At 42.1% G+C, this 20,192-nt stretch overlaps 1 protein-coding gene across 2 annotated transcripts in view; it reads left to right on the top strand.

Annotated features, from left to right (window-relative positions):
- The window catches only part of ERC2 (ELKS/RAB6-interacting/CAST family member 2), a 961,347-nt gene that overhangs the window by 711,709 nt on the left and 229,446 nt on the right, over nt 1-20,192 (top strand). For both annotated transcript variants that reach the window (XR_003796722.1, XM_029242971.1), the window contains exon 15: nt 14,310-14,457. Coding sequence is in view for 1 of the 2 variants with exons in the window: in XM_029242971.1 (XP_029098804.1) it covers nt 14,310-14,457 (148 nt within the window). In the remaining variant the exon portion in view is untranslated. The remainder of the gene's footprint in view (nt 1-14,309; nt 14,458-20,192) is intronic.

Below are 20,192 nucleotides of genomic sequence, written 5' to 3'. Positions count from 1 at the left end.
CCTATGGATACGATATCTGAAACAGACTTTCCTGTTGTCAAAGGGATGGTCACTTAGTAATCACAATTTGAGTTCAACATGGCATTTATGAGCTTGTGAGGCAGACTGCTTGGAAGCCTCAGCAATATTTAGGGAAATGTCAAGCACTTTTCAAAATGAAAGACAAGCGCCCATCTATGTAGAACAATGCGGGGACAAAGGGAATGCCCCAGATATTCCTCATAGATACCCTCATTAGAATAATGTTCGTCAATCAAATGAATGCTTTCTAGACTTTGGATGTCATGGACCAATAATAGGAAAAAATATTTTTGAAAATAACATAAAGCTATTAAATAAGAGTCTTCAGATGTTAACTACTATCATCATCGTTGCATAAAAGGGTATTTTAACAGCAGAAAGTAGGAAGGACATTACCTAATTTCAGAATAAAAGGCGGCTGTTACTTCCAAAGCGGTTGGCAATCTTACTCCCACAATATTTGTCTGTGTCTTCACGTGTGTGTACGTGAATGAGTGTGCAGGGACTTTGTGTATGTGTGAGTGCGTGCATGTATGAAAACTTCAGTACGAGCCAGTACCAGTCTTTGGGTTGGCACTTAGGAATTACTTAGTTTGGCCACACTTTTCCTTGGTGGTACCCTAACATTCCTGGAAGTTGTGCAGCTGGAAATAAGCATAAATAAGCAAGAGAGAAATAATTTTAAATGGCCGAATCCTCTTAGTGTTTCCTCAAAGGCTTATGACCATCTGGAAGCCTCTCTTTCCCTCCAGAGCCCTTCCAGTCCAGCCTTCCATCATACTGAGCTGTCACCCCTGCCCTCTCTGAAGGCTACCCCCCATCATCCCGGACCAAAGGGACATTCCTTACTTCCTACAATCAAGCATTTTAGCAAAATAACCAAGTCACACAGACTTGGATTCAAATTCCAGCTCCACCATTTAAAAGCAATGTGGGAGCTTCCCTGGTGGTACAGTGGTTAAGAATCCGCCTGCCAGTGCAGGGGACATGGGTTCGAGCCCTGGTCCGGGAAGATCCCGCACGCCGCCGAGCAGCTAAGCCCATGTGCCACAACTACGGAAGCCCGCATGCCTAGAGCCCGTGCTCCGCAGCAAGAGAAGCCACCGCAGTGAGAAGCCTGCGCACCACAATGAAGAGTAGCCCCTGCTCGCTTCAACTAGAGAAAGCCTGCGCGCAGCAATGAAGACCCAACACAGCCAAAAATATATAAATAAATAAAATAAATTTATTTTTAAAAAAAGTAATGTGACTTTGGGCAACCTACTTAAAACTTACTCAGTTTACTCAACTTTACAATACGAATAATAATTAATAACATTTTCCTTGGAGGATAATTTGAGAGGATGAAATGAAATAATGTGCTTTACTTATGCCTTGTGTATCATACAGCAAACACAGTGATAACTATTAATAATCATTTATCCTTCATCCTAACAATGGAGTCATTCATTAATCAACCATTATTTATCTTTTGGGATTTAAGTTTTCATATGCATTTGCTTTCTTTATTGGAAGCGTTTGCAAGCCTCATCCCTTGCTGACCCCTCTTAGCACTTAGCATAGTTTTTTTGTCTGTAGTAAATTCTTTTCAGATATAGATGGAGATTAAGACACTGGCTGACAACATTAGACAGCTCTCTTATGCTACTACCCAGGAGTGTGTTGCCATTCTCAAAGGTGCTTTTTGTTATTGGGCCTCTCATCAATGAGCCTTTGGAAACCCCATTAAGAGTTCTGCAGCCCCATTCTTCTTTGAACTTCTGCCTTAGGTCCTGTGACTTGAAGTTCAAATCTAAAAGAAGGTACTCCATTGCTGCTCAGCGGGGCTGGACAGCCTCAAGGCTGTCCTGGGAGATAGATGATCTGATCTCAAAGCAATCAGTCAACAGGTCAGTATCTCAGGGAGTGGTAATTAGTCTCAGGTTGGGGTCTGGTCACCAGGATGTTTCTCACTAAGTGGTTTTCCAGGTCTGAAAGGGACTGAGGTCTGTCACCTTTCTAGGCTTCTAATCTCCCTCCTCGCCCTCTGATTTGTGTAGCAGTCTCTCTCCTGTGGACTGGATTAATTGCCTCTAGTGGTTAGTCTTGGGTATATGTGAGATTAAGAGTTGGATATTGTGTACAAGCAGCTCATGCAGCTCAATATCAAAAAAACAAACAGCCCAATCCAAAAATGGGCAGAAGACCTAAACAGACATTTCTGCAAAGAAGACATACAGATTGCCAACAAACACATAAAAGGATGCTCAACATCACTAATCATTAGAGAAATGCAAATCAAACCTACAATGAGGTATCACCTCACACCAGTCAGAATGGCTGTCATCAAAAAATCTACAAACAGTAAGTGCTGGAGAGGGTGTGGAGAAAAGGGAACCCTCCTACACTGTTGGTGGAAATGTAAATTGAAACAGCCACTATGGAGAACAGTATGGAGGTTCCTTAAAAAACTAAAAATAGAACTACCATATGACCCAGCAATCCCACTACTGGGCACATACCCTGAGAAACCCATAATTCAAAAAGAGTCATGTACGACAATGTTCACTGCAGCTCTGTTTACAATAGCCAGGACATGGAAGCAACCTAAGTGTCCATCGACAGATGAATGGATAAAGAAGATGTGGCACACAGATATACAATGGAATATTACTGAGCCATGAAAAGAAACGAAATTGAGTTATTTGTAGTGAGATGAATGGACCTAGAGTTTGTCATACAGAGTGAAGTAAGTCAGAAAGAGAAAAACAAATACCGTATGCTAACACGTATATATGGAATCTAAAAAAAAAAAAAGGTTCTGATGAACCTAGGGGCAGGACAGGAATAAAGACGCAGACCTACTAGAGCATGGTCTTGAGGACACAGGGAAGGGGAAGAGTAAGCTGGGACGAAGTGAAAGAGTGGCATGGACATATATACACTACCAAATGTAAAACAGATAGCTAGTGGGAAGCAGCTGCATCGCACGGGGAGATCAGCTTTGTGCTTTGTGACCACCTAGAGGGGTGGGATAGGGAGGGTGGGAGGGAGACGCAAGGGGGAGGGGATATGGGGATATACGTATAGCTGATTCGCTTTGTTATACAGCAGAAACTAACACACATTGTAAAGCAATTATACTCCAATAAAGATGTTTTAAAATAAATAAAAAGTTCCTTAACAGCAAAAAAAAAAAAAAAAAAAAAGAGTTGGATATTGTGGTGAGGGAAATGCCTCAACCTTTGAAATCTTAGAGAGTAGAAAGTGGTAAAGAATGAAAATGGGGACCTATTATAAACAAGCAAACAAAGAAACCAGTAGAGCTGCCTTTATTATGGAAGAAAACTATTAGGTTGAACTACATGAAATTGCTGATATTTGATTGCTTCTGACCTACAAAAACGCTTCATATCATTCAGTCTAATAGCTATAAATATAAGATTTTGTGTTTCTGTTTATTTGTTTGTTTTTGAGCTTCTGGGTTGTAGCTGGATTGCACTGGATACTGAGAATGAAGAGGACCGGATGGGAGGGAGCTTTTGAATCAGTTATCCCAGTATTTGATACACGGGGGTGGAGATGCCACGTGGATTCTTATTCCCAGCCTTCAAATTGGTAAATAGGATTCATGGATATCTTCTTTGCATGGTACTGCTGACGATCTGGTAATTTGTTCCTAAAGGAAGTCGAAGGGTATTTCCTTGTGTTTTGTGGCATCATTGCAGGGTCAGCTCATCTCATGACTATGTGGATAGAGAGTCTCTGGGATCTGCTGTGTGGCAAGCTCTAAGGAAGCAGGGGTTGTGCCTGTTTTGTTTGTCCTTTCATCTCTGGTTCCTGGTGTGCAGTGGGCACTCATGTTGAAGGGACTGAAGAACTGGGCTCTGATCATCTGGTTGGTTTATTCTTCCTTGTGTGACCAGTAAACAGCCACCCCAGAGGAACACGTTCATTTCAGTTGCTTCTGGTTGGACTTCATAATTTCACATCAGAAATGTTCCTGCCTCTAGTGATCACTCCTCCCAGAGTGGAAATTTCACTTCCATGAGCCACAGGGCCACCCATACTGTAAATCTGAGACCGCTTTCTATACCATTGTGTCTTGGGCTGGTTCCCCCCACGATTCTTTCCAGATGTGGAGTGCTTTCAGGTAGTTTACCAGACTCTTTCATTCCTCATCCGCTGTCTGGTTTCATGTTCCCTCACCCTCTGAGAAGGAGCCCTAGCAGTGTCCCACATATTGTATTCATGGATACAGAAATTTCAGGAAACTAACAGATATAAATTCTCATTATCTTTGGACTCACTAGCTCATTTTTGCCTCTCTTTGTTCTGCACATCTTTTAAATCAGTTGCTTAGCGATGCAGCAGTTTAGGTGTGTGTGTATTTATAGTTCTATACTTATTTAATTTGGCCTCTGAAATGAATTTATCGTCTTTGGATATGTTCTTGCATCTCTTTTTAGTCTATAGGTTATGGTACATTGGTGAAGCCTTACCAAGAAAACGGCCCTGTGCATTGGCTTTCTCTCCCATTGACACATTCAGCAAGTGGTTAGTGAGTGTCCTTTAGACAGGTTCAGTCTGTTTTCGTGGAGGCATTTTAGCAGTTTCTTGCCAGCATAGAACTGTGATGAATTTGGTCTCACTTCTTCCCCTCACTATGTTAAAGTGTGTATTTTTAATCTCTGTCCTTTGGATTTTTAAGTTATTTCCAGAAAGACACATCCTCCTAATTTCTAGGTACAAAGCCCCGTTGGATTTACAATTTATTGTATTCTATATGTTCTCTTAGCAAATCTATGGCAAGAACAGAAATGCTGAGACTTTCATTTGTGGGCAACTATGTGTCAATTAAGTTACCTGTTTAAAAAAAAAAAGGTACCTGAAACGTACCTATCACCTCTTAATTGACTTCTCAACAGGCCGAATCCCATATGGAATGATTATTTGATAATCTGATAAGTGATCATTTGATTCTAGGCTTTCATCAAGGAATGAAAAATGTGAGTGGAAAGAGGATTAGAATGTGAAATGTCCTAGCTCCCTCTGCATTGCAGAGCTCTCCTATGGCTAAAGTTCATTTTTTAAAAAATAAGCACCCTTTGTGATATCTCTTTAGACTATAGATTATAAAGATGTAACTACTTTGGAAAAACAGCGGAAAAGGGTAGAATTTATTGCAGTGGCCACGAGATGGCAGACCTAAAATCCGGACTTCTCAAAGAGATTTACGTGCCAAATCTCATCTTTGAGGATGCCTTAAAAGTCATCAGCTTTCCGAAGGAAAACTTCTATTGGTTATCCTGAATTGTTGTTCAGTTCCGTGGCAGGCACAGCAAGGGAGAACAGATTCAAGTTGATGGGAATCTGTTTAGCCCTCCTTTTTATCACGTATCACCTTCCTGCCCCTCCTAGAAGCCTGCTTTTTACCTGGCCGCTACGGTCATCCACAGCACACGTAAACATATCACTCCATGTTTCCTTCTCCCAACACAGGAGCACAGCTGCCTTTTTCCTTCCCATGAATAGGAGGTCTCTCAAAGAAGCTGCTTCCAACAAACTCAATTTTTTTGTATTTCTCTCTACAAAGATCTGCTCCACAGAACCTTAATTCGATTTTCTTCAAATGTTGCATTAACGAAATTCTGGAATGTGCCTCCTTCTGCTTATATCCCTCTTAGAGCAATGACATGACAATCTGCTTTGTTTTTCATTATAGTATAGCCTATGGGGATATTCTATTCCATGTAAACATAAACAAAGGGAGGTTTGACTTAACACAAAAATTTCAAATTAAGAAGGGAAGTATGTAGTTCAAGATACAGGAGGGTGATTTGCTGCTCTGTGCAAAGACTCACTAACAAACCTCAGTAGCCTTAAATATAGAGTAGAGGGAAAATTAAAATATACTATCTTTTGGGATAGTTACATAATACACACATGCATACACACATATACATCTTACCAATAAGAAAAAATTAATTGATCAGTTGCCTTGGGGGCCAAGCCTTGAAGTCAACCAAAAAGTTAATGTGATGAGGCAAGTCTCTTGACAGTAACTGATCATCCATGGACAATAGGTTTAGTTTAGGTAGATGTTGGCAAAGCTCCGGCCCACAGTGAAGTCCAGATGTATTTAGTTTTCTTATTATCAATCATCAATAACCTTTCCAGGGAGTCTAGTTGGGTGTATTTTATACAGAAAGCTACCTTGGCAGAGTTAAATGCTCAACATAGAAGCCTTCTCATCACTGAATGGGAATAACAAGAATGAATGAGCATCATAGAACATTACATTGACACAGGGTATTCTCTTGGGTCCGGGAGCCCTTTCATTTCACTTGCCCTCACTGCCTTCCAATTTTACCAGTTTTTTAAAGTTTTGATCTTTTCTTTAATGAAAGAATTTTTTGTTGTTGTTTTGAAGTTGTTTGACTTTGGTTAGATTTTGCACTTGACCTTGCCCTTTAAAAGGTCACTTTTCAGAACACTTTTCCATTTCTCACACTGCATGAATCACATCTTGCCCACCTTTGTGTGGCCTTTCCTATCAGTTCAGACGGGATGATATTGAACAGTCAGACCGGGCTGCTCTTGGATGCAACTCTTCTATGACGGACATATTCTTCTCCACATTCAAGCTCTATTTTCTCCTTTAAGTCTGTTTGCAAAACAAACAGCACCTCATGAAAGTCAAATGGGCAGCTTAACAGAAACCAATTTCAGAGGCTTCTCTGAGAGTCTGTCTTGAAAATAAGAGACCCATTGGCATATTTAGTTATGTTTTCTACAAAGAGGACCCCAGTAGAAATTAATGCAAAACTTTTGAGTCTTTACATTTGGTGGTGTCCATATTATGTAATAATAAGTAATTGCTAACATTTGTGTGGTCCTGTCCGACAGTGGACAGAATCTCTACTTGCATCATCACGTTTAATTCTTACAACAGTCTGAGAGAGTTACTGTTATCCTTCTTAGTTCATTATGAGGAAATTGAAGTTTCAGATGCATAAAGTGACGTGTGCAGGGGCACAGAAACAAAAGATATTGCTGAGATTCAAACCGAGTTATATTCAATTCCAAAACTAAGGCACTAAGTATCTTCTCCTCTAAAGGACTTCAGTGATATTTTATTTGTATGGGTAAGTTTTAAAAACTCAAAATAGACTAAGGATTTTCTAATTTTTTCCCTCCCTCCCTCCCTCCCTCTCTGTCTCTCTGGATCAGGCACACAGTAGTCAATAATACTTCATACATGTCCTTGCCAGGACCTGGACAGGGGCCCCTCCCATCCCTTATTGCCTTTTTATCAAACCCCAAAGGGCTGGGAATGGAGAAAGCGATTTAGGATGAGGGCAGTACCTCTTCCTGGCACTCAGCCTCCTTTGACCTCAGGCCTTTTCCACACGGGAAAATCAGCTGGCCTCAGACTCACCAATACCCCTTTGTAGCAGGATGCCAAGAGGTGCCGACATCTTTGTATCCTGAAGCACATGATGCTGGCCCTTTAGAGCTGCCTGGACTGGTTGCACTTGGAGGAGCTCAAGGATGAGCCAGCTGCCTCCCTGGGTCGTGCCCTGAGAGAGTAGTGGGGTAGAAGCCGGTGCACGGAGCAAAGAACTTCCACAAGACTCGTGGTCCCTTAAGTCGTGTGCTATTAAGTTTCAAAGACAAAATTCCCTGTAATTGGAGTAAACGATTTCTTGAGGTCAGTTTTAGGTGGGCGACAGAGAGCAAACCACATTGAGTCTGGGCTGCCAAAGCCTGGCCTTTACAAATCTGGTCTGTTCTTTGTCCTTGCTGAAATTCACATTGTTCAAATATATCTCACCCTGTGGGCCCACCTCACGCAAGCTGCTTCACTTTCTGTGTGGGCCTCCTGTATACACGGTACATCATTCTACTGGTGGGTAGTGTTGATAGTAATTGATATCAAAAGCCTCTTCTTTCTCAAGATGCCGTCTGAAAATACAGCTCTTAAAATTTAGGCAAATGAGCATCTATCTCCAGGGTTGATCATAGCGAACCTCACCCACCCTCATGCCAGGGGTAAGAGAGAGGCTGTTTTGAGCAGGGTCTTTCGTCACCGTCTGTCTTAAGTCACCTCCTACTGAACTTACGGTTGAAGATTCAGGGTCAAGAGGGAAGAAAACAGTAATTAACTGGGAAAAGTTGATTGAGCGGAATTTTTTCCCCCACATTATGATTAGAACATGACTGTGGGCTGAGCACCATACATAACATAGGTTTTCCCTTGAAATTATCCAAACATTTCTTAATGGAATGCCTTTTTCAAGCATCTGCTTTTGTAATTGAATGTGTCCCTAAAGATGGGTCAGCTAACTAAAGCAAGAGCCCACAGGAAAAACTGTGTTAATGCTCCTCTCCCAGTCTAATTTATGACAGTTCCTAATTGGCCCGCCTCATTTACAACTCGTAAAATTAATTTTAGACCCTCTCTCAGAGCCCAAGTCATCATTAATAGAACGACAGCAACAGGGAGTGAAATAGAAATGTTTATAAAGCTCCCTTTTAAATAGACTGTGATAAGTGACGTAGAGATGTATTACCATCAGAGGATTCTGGAACTCTCTTTGTGAAGGCTAGCCACAGGCAACTCTCGAAAGAAGGCATTTATCTTGGCAGGAGATGCCCTTCAGTCCTGTTTTGTTTTATTCCCTTGAGGATTTTTTTTCAGGGTGGCTAAGACCATTTTTTTGGTGTTTTATTAGCTGTATCTTGACTACCTCCTACAAACTGAATGACAGCTTAGGGTTATTAAATGTGTTCTTGCACATATTTTTATCCATTGTTAACCCTGACTAAATGCATGCAGGGGCACAGAATCCCCCCCTTTTTTCCTCCATTGTTGCCCATATTTGTTAAAGAAATTATTCCCCTTGACGTTTGTTTAGGCTGCACTTTGATAAAATGCTGTCTATGGTCCACTTTCTTAGCTTGGCATTCAGCAGACTCTTATAGATTTATTTCTCTTTGCATTATCTTATCTTCCTTTCTAGCGTATTTGGGCTTCCTTTTCATATTTTAAGTTACGTTTTGCGGCATAGACAGATTACCTTAGTAATTGTATACTGCAGCATTGCAGTGTTCTAAAGATAATTCTGCAAGCTTTTGGCTTATACTTAACCCCAGTAACTATCTAAAGATGAGTATATATGTTCCTTTTTATGTTGTCTGTGAATAAGCAAAACGGACAGATTAAGTGCTGAAAGTGACTTCAGGCTTATAGAAACTTTCTTCAGTTTGATGGGACAGTGACAATTTCTGAAGCAATGTAAATCTGGCCTTGAATCTAAAAGGTGGCTTACTTGATGAAGAAATTAATGAGGATTTTTCTTTGTGTTTCCAATTTATAACCAAGTGTATATACTCTTTATACTTGAGCCTTTTTAAAAAAAGATGTAGACGTAAAGGAGGCTTTACAGAGCTGCAAATACTTCAGTTTTGAAAGGCTGAGTCAAAAAAAAAAACAACAACCCAGAAACATTTAATTTAAGCTTCCTAGTTTATTTCAATGTCTGCTATTTTCTAAAAACGGTGAAGTATTTGTTATTAAGTGCTTTAAGATATATCAGCTCATTGGCTTATGGAAATTGTAAAAGTTTAGAAGCTAATGTAGGGCTAGCAGATGAACTTATTCTTAGAAAAAACTTAGGCTTAGTATCGCTCACCCTCAAAAAAAACACCTCCTGACTTTCAAAGTAAGGTTAATGAAAATCCATAACCATGCAGAATTAGCTCATAATGATTTAAACTATTTGTTTAAAAGTATCAGATTAATAAAAAGTTATTTTAAACTCATTTTGTAAAGATTTTCCTTAAAAAAACCCCACAAATGTAATGGCTCTGTCAGCCCAGAATTAAGAATTCGCTTTGCCTGGCATCCCTGTACAAATAGATAATGGCTAGATATAACCTTAACATATTAAGAACATCTCTCCAGATATCCTAAAGTGTGAAATGTTCATATTTCTCTAGTTTTATATACTTAAAAAAAATCTTCTGCCAATTACTCTTTGATTTAAGTAGACTGGAATTACTGGAACGTAGATTTCAATCAAGGTATTTTAGAAGAAATTATCATTAGTTTAAGACCAGTATTTAAATGAGGGTTTCCAAATATGTGTAATCCTTGTTACACTAATTTTATTCAGAGTTCTGTCATTATATAATACCAGTACTTATAAAACAGATTCGTTAGCCAAAAGCAAACAAACAAAAAAACAAGCAATCAATAAGGAAAAGGTTACAAAGAACAAAATTGTTATTTTGTATGGATATGAGTATTGATGAGTGGTTTTAAACACACTTTTATAAAAACGATTTTAAATATATTTGAGGTTCAATAATTAAGAATAATTAGATTTGGGGCTATATTTAGTGACAATATCTATAGAGAATTAGGAATTAATGATTTTCTTTGATCAAGAGAAAACTGGGAATTTTAAATTAATTTATTGGGACATTTGATGGTGTTATAAGAGGAGCAATGCATGTTAAATACATGAAGAGCCCAAGTTATAGAATTGTAGGATAAAAGGAGTTTAGAAGGGTCATTCTTTAGGTTGATGATGACTTTTAACAGTTACTAAAGCTATCTCATTCTGAATTTTGACCTGGCAGAGGAAAATGGGTTTAAAAAGGTCATGGAACATAGGAATATAAAAGTGGACATAGGCAGCCTAGTTAGGAGATTATTGTAATTGTCCAAGTGGGAGATGATGTGGATTGTACCAGACGTGTATGTATGTGAAAATGTGTGTGTGCACCTACCTGTGTCTAAAGAATGAGAAGGACAGAGAGAACATACATACCTTGATGGGAAAATGAGGAAATTTCAGGTATGCCAAGTATTTGAAGCATGTACCTGCAGTTTATTTGGTGACTGAAAAGCTTCATTTACAATTTTTTAATGTTTACTCTTATGATACTTTGTGGGAGGGAAGGATAACACAGCAAGGTATAAGGAGAAAAAGAGTAAAAACTAGCCTATCCATTCCACCACCATTAGATAATGACTCTTAACATTTTAGTGTATTTCCCTCTCATTTTATTTTTCTATGCATATGGTTTTATGTTTGGGGGATATTATTGTGTGTACATTTGCAAGTCAAAAATTATGAAGGGTCTGAGATTTTCCCTATTGGCATTGCTAACAGGCTAGCCTGCCTCAGTTTCGTGGACGCAGGCAGAAGACCAGAGACTTTGGGGTCAGAGGCAACGGCTTTATTGCTCAAGGTGCAGAGAATAGCGTCAGCATGTTTGTGTCCATACCCCTTTCCCCAAGCCTCGTGGAGGCAAGGCAGGTGGGCCAGGTGAATAGCTGTATGTGCAATGGGTTTCATTAAAGGAGAGCAACCCTGAACTTAGGGAACTTGAATCTTTTATAATGGGCAGTAACATGTCTGCCTTTTGCTCTGGAGGGAGACACTATTGTTCGTGGCAGTAAGCATGTTTAGCCTTTGATCCTAAGGGAGACACTACATCTATCTCCCAAGGCTATTCACTCTACAAACACCCTTGGAAAACTGTGAGAATAGAAGATAATACCTTTGCTCATAAAATGTGCAGAAATATGAGACTCATGGAGTCTCTCAACAAACATAAATCTTTTCATATATCATTGCTTTTTTTTCATCAGCATTTTAAATGGCTGCATATAGCTGTAAAGAGGGAATCGTTGGGATATAGCAAAATGTACTATCAACTTCCAATTTTCCAAATAATGGTCTTTTCGGTTGTTTCCATTTTAAAAACTTGGACATTTCTATTTGGGGCAGAGTGGCAAAAAATAATGCAATCACTTTGGGTGTGTTGTAGCTAAGTTGGAGTAGATGGCAATTGGGTTCCCCCCGATTTGAAGTCCATGCAGCCTCTTCACCTTGGCCTTATGTATATGCAGTGGCCAGGAATGGCCAACATGTCTGTTGTCTCAAGATGTTCTCCAGAGGAAGACAGGCTGTGTGAAGCTGAATATTAATGCTGTTATTTGTAGTCCAGCCTGCTCTGGTTTTCTTCTGGAAAGTGGAGATATTTCCTGACATTTCTGCTGCTCACATCTGACTGATCCTCAGACAGAAGCGCCCACTGCCTGGCATGAGCAGGACCCAGAAAAGTCCATACAAATCCCTATAGTGGAAAGGGAAAAGAATCTGAGATCGAAATAATGACCATCTTGTCCAAACATCTGGAGAGGGCCTGGTCTGGTGATGGGGATTAAAGAAAGGCAAAACAGCATCATGACCAGGTTTTAGTCCTAGGACTTGTGTGCAAGAAAGTACCCAATATGGAGGCTTTCCTGGGTCTCTAGGGTCTTCTAACTTATCTAGAATATTGCTGAAGTGACACAAATGGTTGAGACAAGTCCTCCTCAGAGGAAAGGAGGACTAAATGAAACATAGCAGGAGAGCCATTTCTTAGTCAATAATGGTCTCAGAAAATTCCAGCTTAAAATTTGTGACAGATGTTGACAGAAAATTGCACTGTAAAATGGGAGCAAGAAACTGTAATACTTTTCTGAGTGAGCAATGATCAGTGATTAAACAGCAGTCAAAGCATTGTAATTTTTTTAAGTGAGAGCAAGAGTTATCCAGTGGTGTCTTCCACAGTTTTTAGAAAGTATAAAGGGAACTTACTTATTTCTTGAAGAAACATTTTTTAACATCTTTATTGGAGTATAATTGCTTTACAATGGTGTGTTAGTTTCTGCTTTATAACAAAGTGAATCAGTTATACATATACATATGTTCCCATATCTCCTCCCTCTTGCGTCTCCCTCCCACCCTCCCTATCCCACCCCTCTAGGCAATCACAAAGCACCGAGCTGATCTCCCTGCGCTATGCGGCTGCTTCCCACTAGCTATCTGTTTTGCGTTTGGTAGTGTATATATGTCCATGCCACTCTCTCGCCTCGTCACAGCTTACCCTTCCCCCTCCCCGTGTCCTCAAGTCCATTCTTTAGTAGGTCTGCATCTTTATTCCCATCTTGCCCCTAGGTTTGAAGAAACATTTTTGACATCTGCTTTATGCTTAATGCTCTTCTAGAAGCTGGAGAATTGGTGGTGCACAAGACAAATGAGGTTCCAATTCATGGAGTGTCAAGTCTAGAAAACAAAGAAACAAAAAGTATCTTAAGATCCTTTCAAATAGTAAAGAGTTCCATGAAAGAACAGTGTAACGTGACAGGCCAGTGGCTTGGGTACAAGGTAGAAGCTGGGAAGACACTGCTAGGGATAGTGGCTAGAGAGGGCTTTTCTGAGCTGAGACATGCCATTTGTGGCAAAGGCATTCCAGTCAGAGGGAATGGCAGAGCAAAGCTTGTGAGGTGAGAACAAGTGTAACATTTTCAGGGACTAGAAAAGAGATCAGGAACGAAATGTGCTAGAGGCTAGTGATTGAGGAGGGAGGAAAGGAACAAGATGACCTCAGGGAGATGCTCAGGGCCAGTTGGTGTAACGAGTTGCAGGCGTCAGTAAAGGGTCTGAATTTGAAGTTTAACGGGTGATGGAATGGACTTTTCATGCAACAGAATGGTGGAATCTGGATTTATATTGTTTTTAAAGACTACTTTGGTCTCTGTACCAGGGCGGCCAGTGGTTACCAGAGCTACACCAGTGGTTACTGGTGGTTGGGAGAAGTTTATAGGAAGGGAATGAAGGATGACTTCTAATTAGGGGGCCTGGGCTACTTAGTGGATGGTGCAGTAATTACTGAGATAAGGAAGACTGAGAAATGAGAGTGGTTTTTGGTAGAATGGCATGGGAGCGTTACTAATTTTGTTGAAAATTTAAAGGAGACCCTAGTAAACATCTCTGCATGCCTTTCTTCCAAGGAAAGCCTTGCATGATAAAAATAATACTTGATATTGAAGTTGCTGCCCAATTTTGCTGCGTCGTCTTGGGGTACCTAGAACCTTACCTGGCAGATGGCTGGCTGGCTAGCTGGATGGAAGGATTGACAGATGGATGAATGGTTGAATGACTGGACGGATAAATGGGTAGATGTCTTAGAAAGGAATGGGCAGATTGACTCCCTCCATTTCTCATATGCAGCTGTGTCTGTGAAACCATCAAAAGATGCGTGTTTCAGAGGACACAGTGTGTTGGTCTCAGGGATTCTGACCCAAACTACTTTGTACATTCTGAGAGTCAAGGAGGTAGTTTTTCTTAAACACTATCCGTAGGTCCTCCCCATGAGACAACACTTCATGGCTCATTTCAACTATAAATGCTGATTTTTTTTTCACTTTATAAAAATCATCACAATAATCTTTATTTTACCAGACAGGAAGCACTGCTTGCGGCAATCAGTGAAAAAGATGCAAACATTGCCTTGCTGGAACTGTCTGCCTCCAAAAAGAAAAAGACACAGGAAGAAGTGATGGCCCTCAAGCGGGAAAAAGATCGACTTGTGCATCAGTTAAAGCAGCAGGTGGGGCCTTTTGCACGAGTGGTGTGTTTTGCTGGGTTTGGGGTTTGGGGTGCTCTCTCTGGGTTTAGCTACTCTTCATTTTGCCATCCATCCTGCAGGCTCACACAGCTAAAACCAGGTAGGAGTGAAATGGCCCAAGTTGTCGCTGGAACAACATTTTATTGCTTTTCTGTGTTTTTGTGCATGTGCCTGGGCTTGTGTGGTTTGCAACCAGTGCTGTTTTCCTTTCTTTTGTATTAGCATCATCTCCCCAGAAATAGCTCTCAGCTCTCTTCCTTCCAGTGGACTTTCTATGACTTCTGACTAAATCCTAAAAAGTACTAATTAAATTCTGGGCACCTTCTTTCCCATTGGACTTGTTACCTTCTGTCTTGCTCACTTTCTGGGCCCAATAATAAACTCCCGTCATCCAGTTCTTTCGATTTCTTTCTCACCATTCTTCCAACTTTGATTCTTCACCTATTTCCCAGGACTTTCCGGCCAAGGACCCTTTCCCACCCCCTATGCTTGGAGACCTCCTCAGCCATTATTTAGTCAAATATTTTTCTATTACCTGTTTACCCCGTTAACCTGTTTTTCCCTCCTCTCTAGGCCACTATACTTCTTCTGAGGGAAAAGGAAGAAGAGATAAAATCCTAACTTGAGCAGAAAGTTCTTTGCTTTCTGGAGGGTTTTCTAGTAGTGACTTAAATGGAAATATATCTACCTGGAACATATTGCAAAGTCATCCCTGAAATCTTCAGGCATTATTTCTCCTCCATATCTAACTTGAGGGCTTTTGGAATCAATAGTTAAAGATATTCAGTTGGATTCTAGCTTCATTAGAAACCCACTCAGCAGATAATGGCTCAATGGTCTGTGGTCTCACAAGGTAGCTGCCACGTCTTAGCTAGGGCCACCTGTGAATGCCACATGGTACCATGTGGAGTGCGTCCATATTGATTTCAGCCCCCAGGAGTGGCGCTCTGCCTGCTGGGGAGATCTGGGCTGAGCATAGTGTGCAAGGTAAATGGAAAGGAAGCCCGAAAGGAAAAGCTCTCTCCCCTCACAACTGGGACAACTTTTTCCCTCCTCAGGAAGGAAAAGCCATCCTTTGGCCCTGAACCAGAGTCTTATTCTCATGGGGCTGCCTTGCTGTGAGAGAGAGAGAAAAAAAAAAGAGAGAGAGCACGAGAGCAAGCACTGCCACGCCTGGGTGCCCTCTTCTGCAGAGGGAAGGTCCCAGTCACTGCCAGACATTGGGGTCATTCCGCAGAGCAGCATGCCTTGCTAGTGCTGGCCCCAGGGGTTGGGGGCCGCTTACATCTGACCTCTTTGTTTGGGACTGTGCATCTTCTACACTGGTTTCTCCACCCACTGGGCCACAGAAAGTCAAGTCGGGGCTCCTTCTTTGCTTTCTCTTAATTCCTTCCCTGTGCGCCCTGTGCCCTCCCCTCTTGCACCTAACCATTGTAGCTTTCTCCCACAGGTTTATAGACCTAGGAAACAGCCCCCGAGCTCGAATATACCATGCACTTGTGATGCTGGCTACAGCCCAGATATTACGGCCAAGTACCACGGGTCCAGCTACGATGCATACATGATCCAAAGGTCTCAGGTCAGTCAGCTGCTAAGGAGATACTCTCCCCCACCATTGGGGATGGGGGTGCATAAGACCTACATCACATCTTGACCTTCACCTCTTTTGATGATTTCCAGTATTCAGTGGCCATAAAGTCTGGAACCATCGATGATAGCACTATGTCTTGATTTATAATGCAATTTGATTATTTTGTATTTGCCAGTGGTTCTAGTTTTGATGGCCACCCTACAGGGACAGCTCTTCTGAAATAGCCTGGCACTGCTGTGAAGACAAGATGCCAGAGGCCTTACTGTCAGACACATTGGATTAAATTTTTCTTTTTGTCTCTTAGATACTTTCCTCCCCAAATCTCCCTCTACCCTTCCCAATAAGGAATTCTTTTTTTTAAGGCTGCTTTTTTTCTTTCTCAGCATCATGAAAATGCACTCCTGGATTCCAGGAAGGATTGAGTGTAGCCCTTCAACTTGCTCCTGGGAAGCTGTACAAAGCCTTCATTATTCACGACAGGCTTGGTTTTGGGTATCATGGGGCACATTTAGGAAACCCCAGCCATGCACAGTTAGTCTCCCGCCTGGGCTAAAGCAGTGGCTGAAGGGCTGTTGTGGAGAAAGAGGCAGCAAAGGAGGAGGATGGGCTTCTTTCCGTGACTTAGGTTTGAAATTCTTCCCCACACCCTACGGGCCACAGAGCAAGAGAGAATGTGAATTTATGTATCCTTGTTGTAAATGATAATGATTCTAAAGATAATGAGTCATTTGCTTATAAAAGCATGCCCTTTTTTTTTACTGAGGGTTTACTTTGTGCCAGAATGTGAATCCAGTGTCCCTGAGGGATTTTGTCCCACAGTCCTCACAGCAGCCCTGTGGTGTGAGTGTCAAGATTACCTCCTCTTTTAGGGGCCATAGCTGAGACTCAGAGTGTGGAATAACCAGCCCAACACACACAGCTTGTAAGTGATAGAGCTCAGGTTGTGTATAGTCCACCTGCGTCCACACATACCCCACCATGTTCAGAAAGTAATTCAGAGTTGCAAGTGGATGGGTATTCCAGAAATTGTGAGGGCCCCTTATCTTTGTAAACCTGAAGTAGATGCCAAAAACCCATTTAAGAATGTTCTCCAGCCACTCACAAAGAGTAGGTTCTGCCTAGAGCTCTTGAGCTTAGGATGTTTGATCACATCAACAACTACTAATACTTCTGAGCTCTCAGCATGTGCCAGGTATGGGTCAAAGGGCTTTACATACATTAACTCATCGACTCCCACCAAAGCAGAAGGGCTGATGCTCTCATAGAGAAGGAACCAGAGGTCCAGAGAGGTTGGGTGCCCTGCTCAGGCTTCATAGCTGGACACACCATGATACTTAAACAGATTTTTTTGCCACACAACCTTAAATGGGTTTTGTAGATGCCATCTGGAGTTGCACTGCTTAGGTTGAATTTTGTTTCTGGCACTTGTTCGCTGAGTGATCACGAACAAAATACTGAACCTCCCTGAGCCTCAGTTTCCTCATCTGTAAATTGGGCTAATAACTTAATTCAAAGGGTTGTTTGTGAGGTGTAATGTATACTAAGTGATTTGCACATGCCTGGCACACCAATGTGCTATATATGTGTAAGCTACTATTACTACTACTACTACTGCTACTAATTGACTTTATCACCACCAGCCCTCAGAGACAGTTTGATTTTAATTTCAATTTCATCTTTGCTGTCTTTCACATGCCTTGGAGTCGCAGCTTGTTGAGAATATACTGTTGAACTGTGGGAGAAAGAGCAGACAGTTGTTGGCACTAAAGCCTTCCCGGTCCCCCCACCCCTAAAGCCCAAGCCCTTGGGGAGTGGGGAGCAGACATGTTAGGAGTTCTAGACCCTAGTTCCCAGCCTGCACTGAACAGGCCCCCAACATTTATTAAGTTTGTTTGGTTTGTGTATGCAGCCCACATGGACGTCCGTCAGAGAGGACATCCCCAGGAGGGTGAGTCCCAGACCTCAGCGGTCATCACCTGCATGTCTGACTTGGGAGAGCAGAGCTCTTTTAGGCACCCAGGCTAGCGGGAGGGGAAGGTCATAGGTCTGGGTGTTCACCTACACAATGTTCTGCAAAGATTTTGAGGCAGATGGGCTCATGAGAAGTGTCACCCTCTTCAGGCTGCCTTTTTGTTTTGTGTGTGGTACGCAGGCCTCTCACTGTTGTGGCCTCTCCCTTTGCGGAGCACAGGCTCCGGACGCGCAGGCTCAGCGGCCATGGCTCACAGGCCCAGCCGCTCCGCGGCATGTGGGATCTTCCCGGACCGGGGCACGAACCCACGTGCCCTGCATCGGCAGGCGGACTCTCAACCACTACGGCACCAGGGAAGCCCCAGGCTGCCTTTTGAGCTCATCTCATGCGGGTCTCTCTGCCCACATCATTCCCAGTGACTGAACTCGAGTAGCTCATTCAACAATCCCCATAGCTATTGCACTTTGCCAAGCACATAATGGGCACTTGATAAATATTTATTGTGTGAATGATTACGTGACTTCCATAAGCCAGGTCTATACCAAGTGTTTTATATATACATAGGTTTACAAACGTTATCTCATTTTGTCCTCATAATCACCCAACTACCCAACATATTGCACACCTACCATGTGCCAGGCTCTCTGACAGGTGCTGGGGATTCATCCACAACAGATATTTTACACACAGTATCCACAATCCCTTCCTCATGGACCTTACTTGTTAAATTAGAGGGGGTAGAGAGAAAGGTAATAAACCATAAACATAATAAGTAAGTCATGTGGTAGAAAAAAGAAAAATACAGACCAGCATAACAACAACAGGCATGCCAGGGTAGGACTGAGGGGCTGATGACACTGTAAAATAGGGTAGACAGGATGGGCCTCACCTGGAAGAAGCCGTGAGCAAAATTTGAAGGAGGTGAGAGAGTGAGCTCTGTGGATATTTAGGGGGAGGATGTTCTGGCAGAGGGAACAGCCCATGCAAAACCCTAAGGCAAGAGAGTGCCGGTGTGTTTGGGAATAGCAGGGAGGGCAGTGAGGCTGGAGTGAATAAAAAGGTGAACCATCACAGCAGTAATGGGCTAGGGTAGGCTGTGCAGGATGTGCTAAGAGTGGTATGTTCTGGAGCAGAAATTATCCAAAGTTAGGAAGCAGAATACGCCAACCATGCAGTGTCAGAACAGGGAGGACTCCCTCCAGTACCACTCAGAGTGCCCTGTTTAAGGTTGCTCTAATTGAGCCCACTCTCCAAATCCCCTGGCTCCAGCCTTGAAGGAGTCCCAGTGCTTAGCTTGCATTTTTTTAAAAAGCATTGGTGGGTGGGAGGGAGACGCAAGAGGGAGGGGATATGGGGATATATGTATACATACAGCTGATTCACTTTGTTATACAGCAGAAAGTAACACAGCATTGTAAAGCAATTATACTCCAATAGAGATGTTAAAAAATAAATAAATAAAAATTAAAAAAAAAATAAAAAGCACTGGCACTCCGTTGGAGCCACAGAGAACTAATGCCAGAACTTGCTTGTTATGGCTATTGAGATTTTCAAATAGAATAGGAACAGGGCCCTTTGACAAAATGCCCTCCCTGACTTTCTGGCAGTCTCAGTAACATATCATTGGAGTCCAAATCCTGCCGTTTCCTTGCTATGAGGAGGTAGGCAGGTGGACAGTAGTGACCACCTCCATGCCATTGGCCTGCTCAGGGTGGTGGCTATGCCTTGGAGAACTGCAGCCAGAGTCCAGGCCAGGCCAGAAGTTCTCAAACCTCAGTGGGCAGAAGCATGATCTTTTCAAAGATGTATCATGGAATGCTCATCACTCTCTGGCTCTCACTGCTGAAAAATCTTCCCTGGCTTCCCTTGCTGGTGGGACAAAGACAAATTCAAGCCAGCGTGCTCTCTGCCTTGTACATGCAATTCCCTTTGCCTGAAACACATTTCCCTCTTTTCCTCACCTGGTTAACGCCTACTGGTTCAATTCAATCTCAGTCCAATATCACTATTTCAGGGAGGCCTCTGGGACTTTCTCAACTGGTTCAAATCCCCAATTTGGCACTCTTGTAGCACATGTACATCATTTAATTGCACTGGAACAGATGCAATTTTGCATTTGTTTTGGTGATTACTTGAATAGAAACTATCTGTCCT

The sequence above is a fragment of the Monodon monoceros genome, unplaced genomic scaffold, assembly GCF_005190385.1.
Source record: "Monodon monoceros isolate NGI ecotype Baffin Bay Population unplaced genomic scaffold, NGI_Narwhal_1 Super_Scaffold_3, whole genome shotgun sequence".
NCBI classification, from domain to species: domain Eukaryota; kingdom Metazoa; phylum Chordata; class Mammalia; order Artiodactyla; family Monodontidae; genus Monodon; species Monodon monoceros.
Note: the sequence above shows the minus strand (reverse complement) of the source record. Positions and strands in the feature narration are given on the sequence as shown.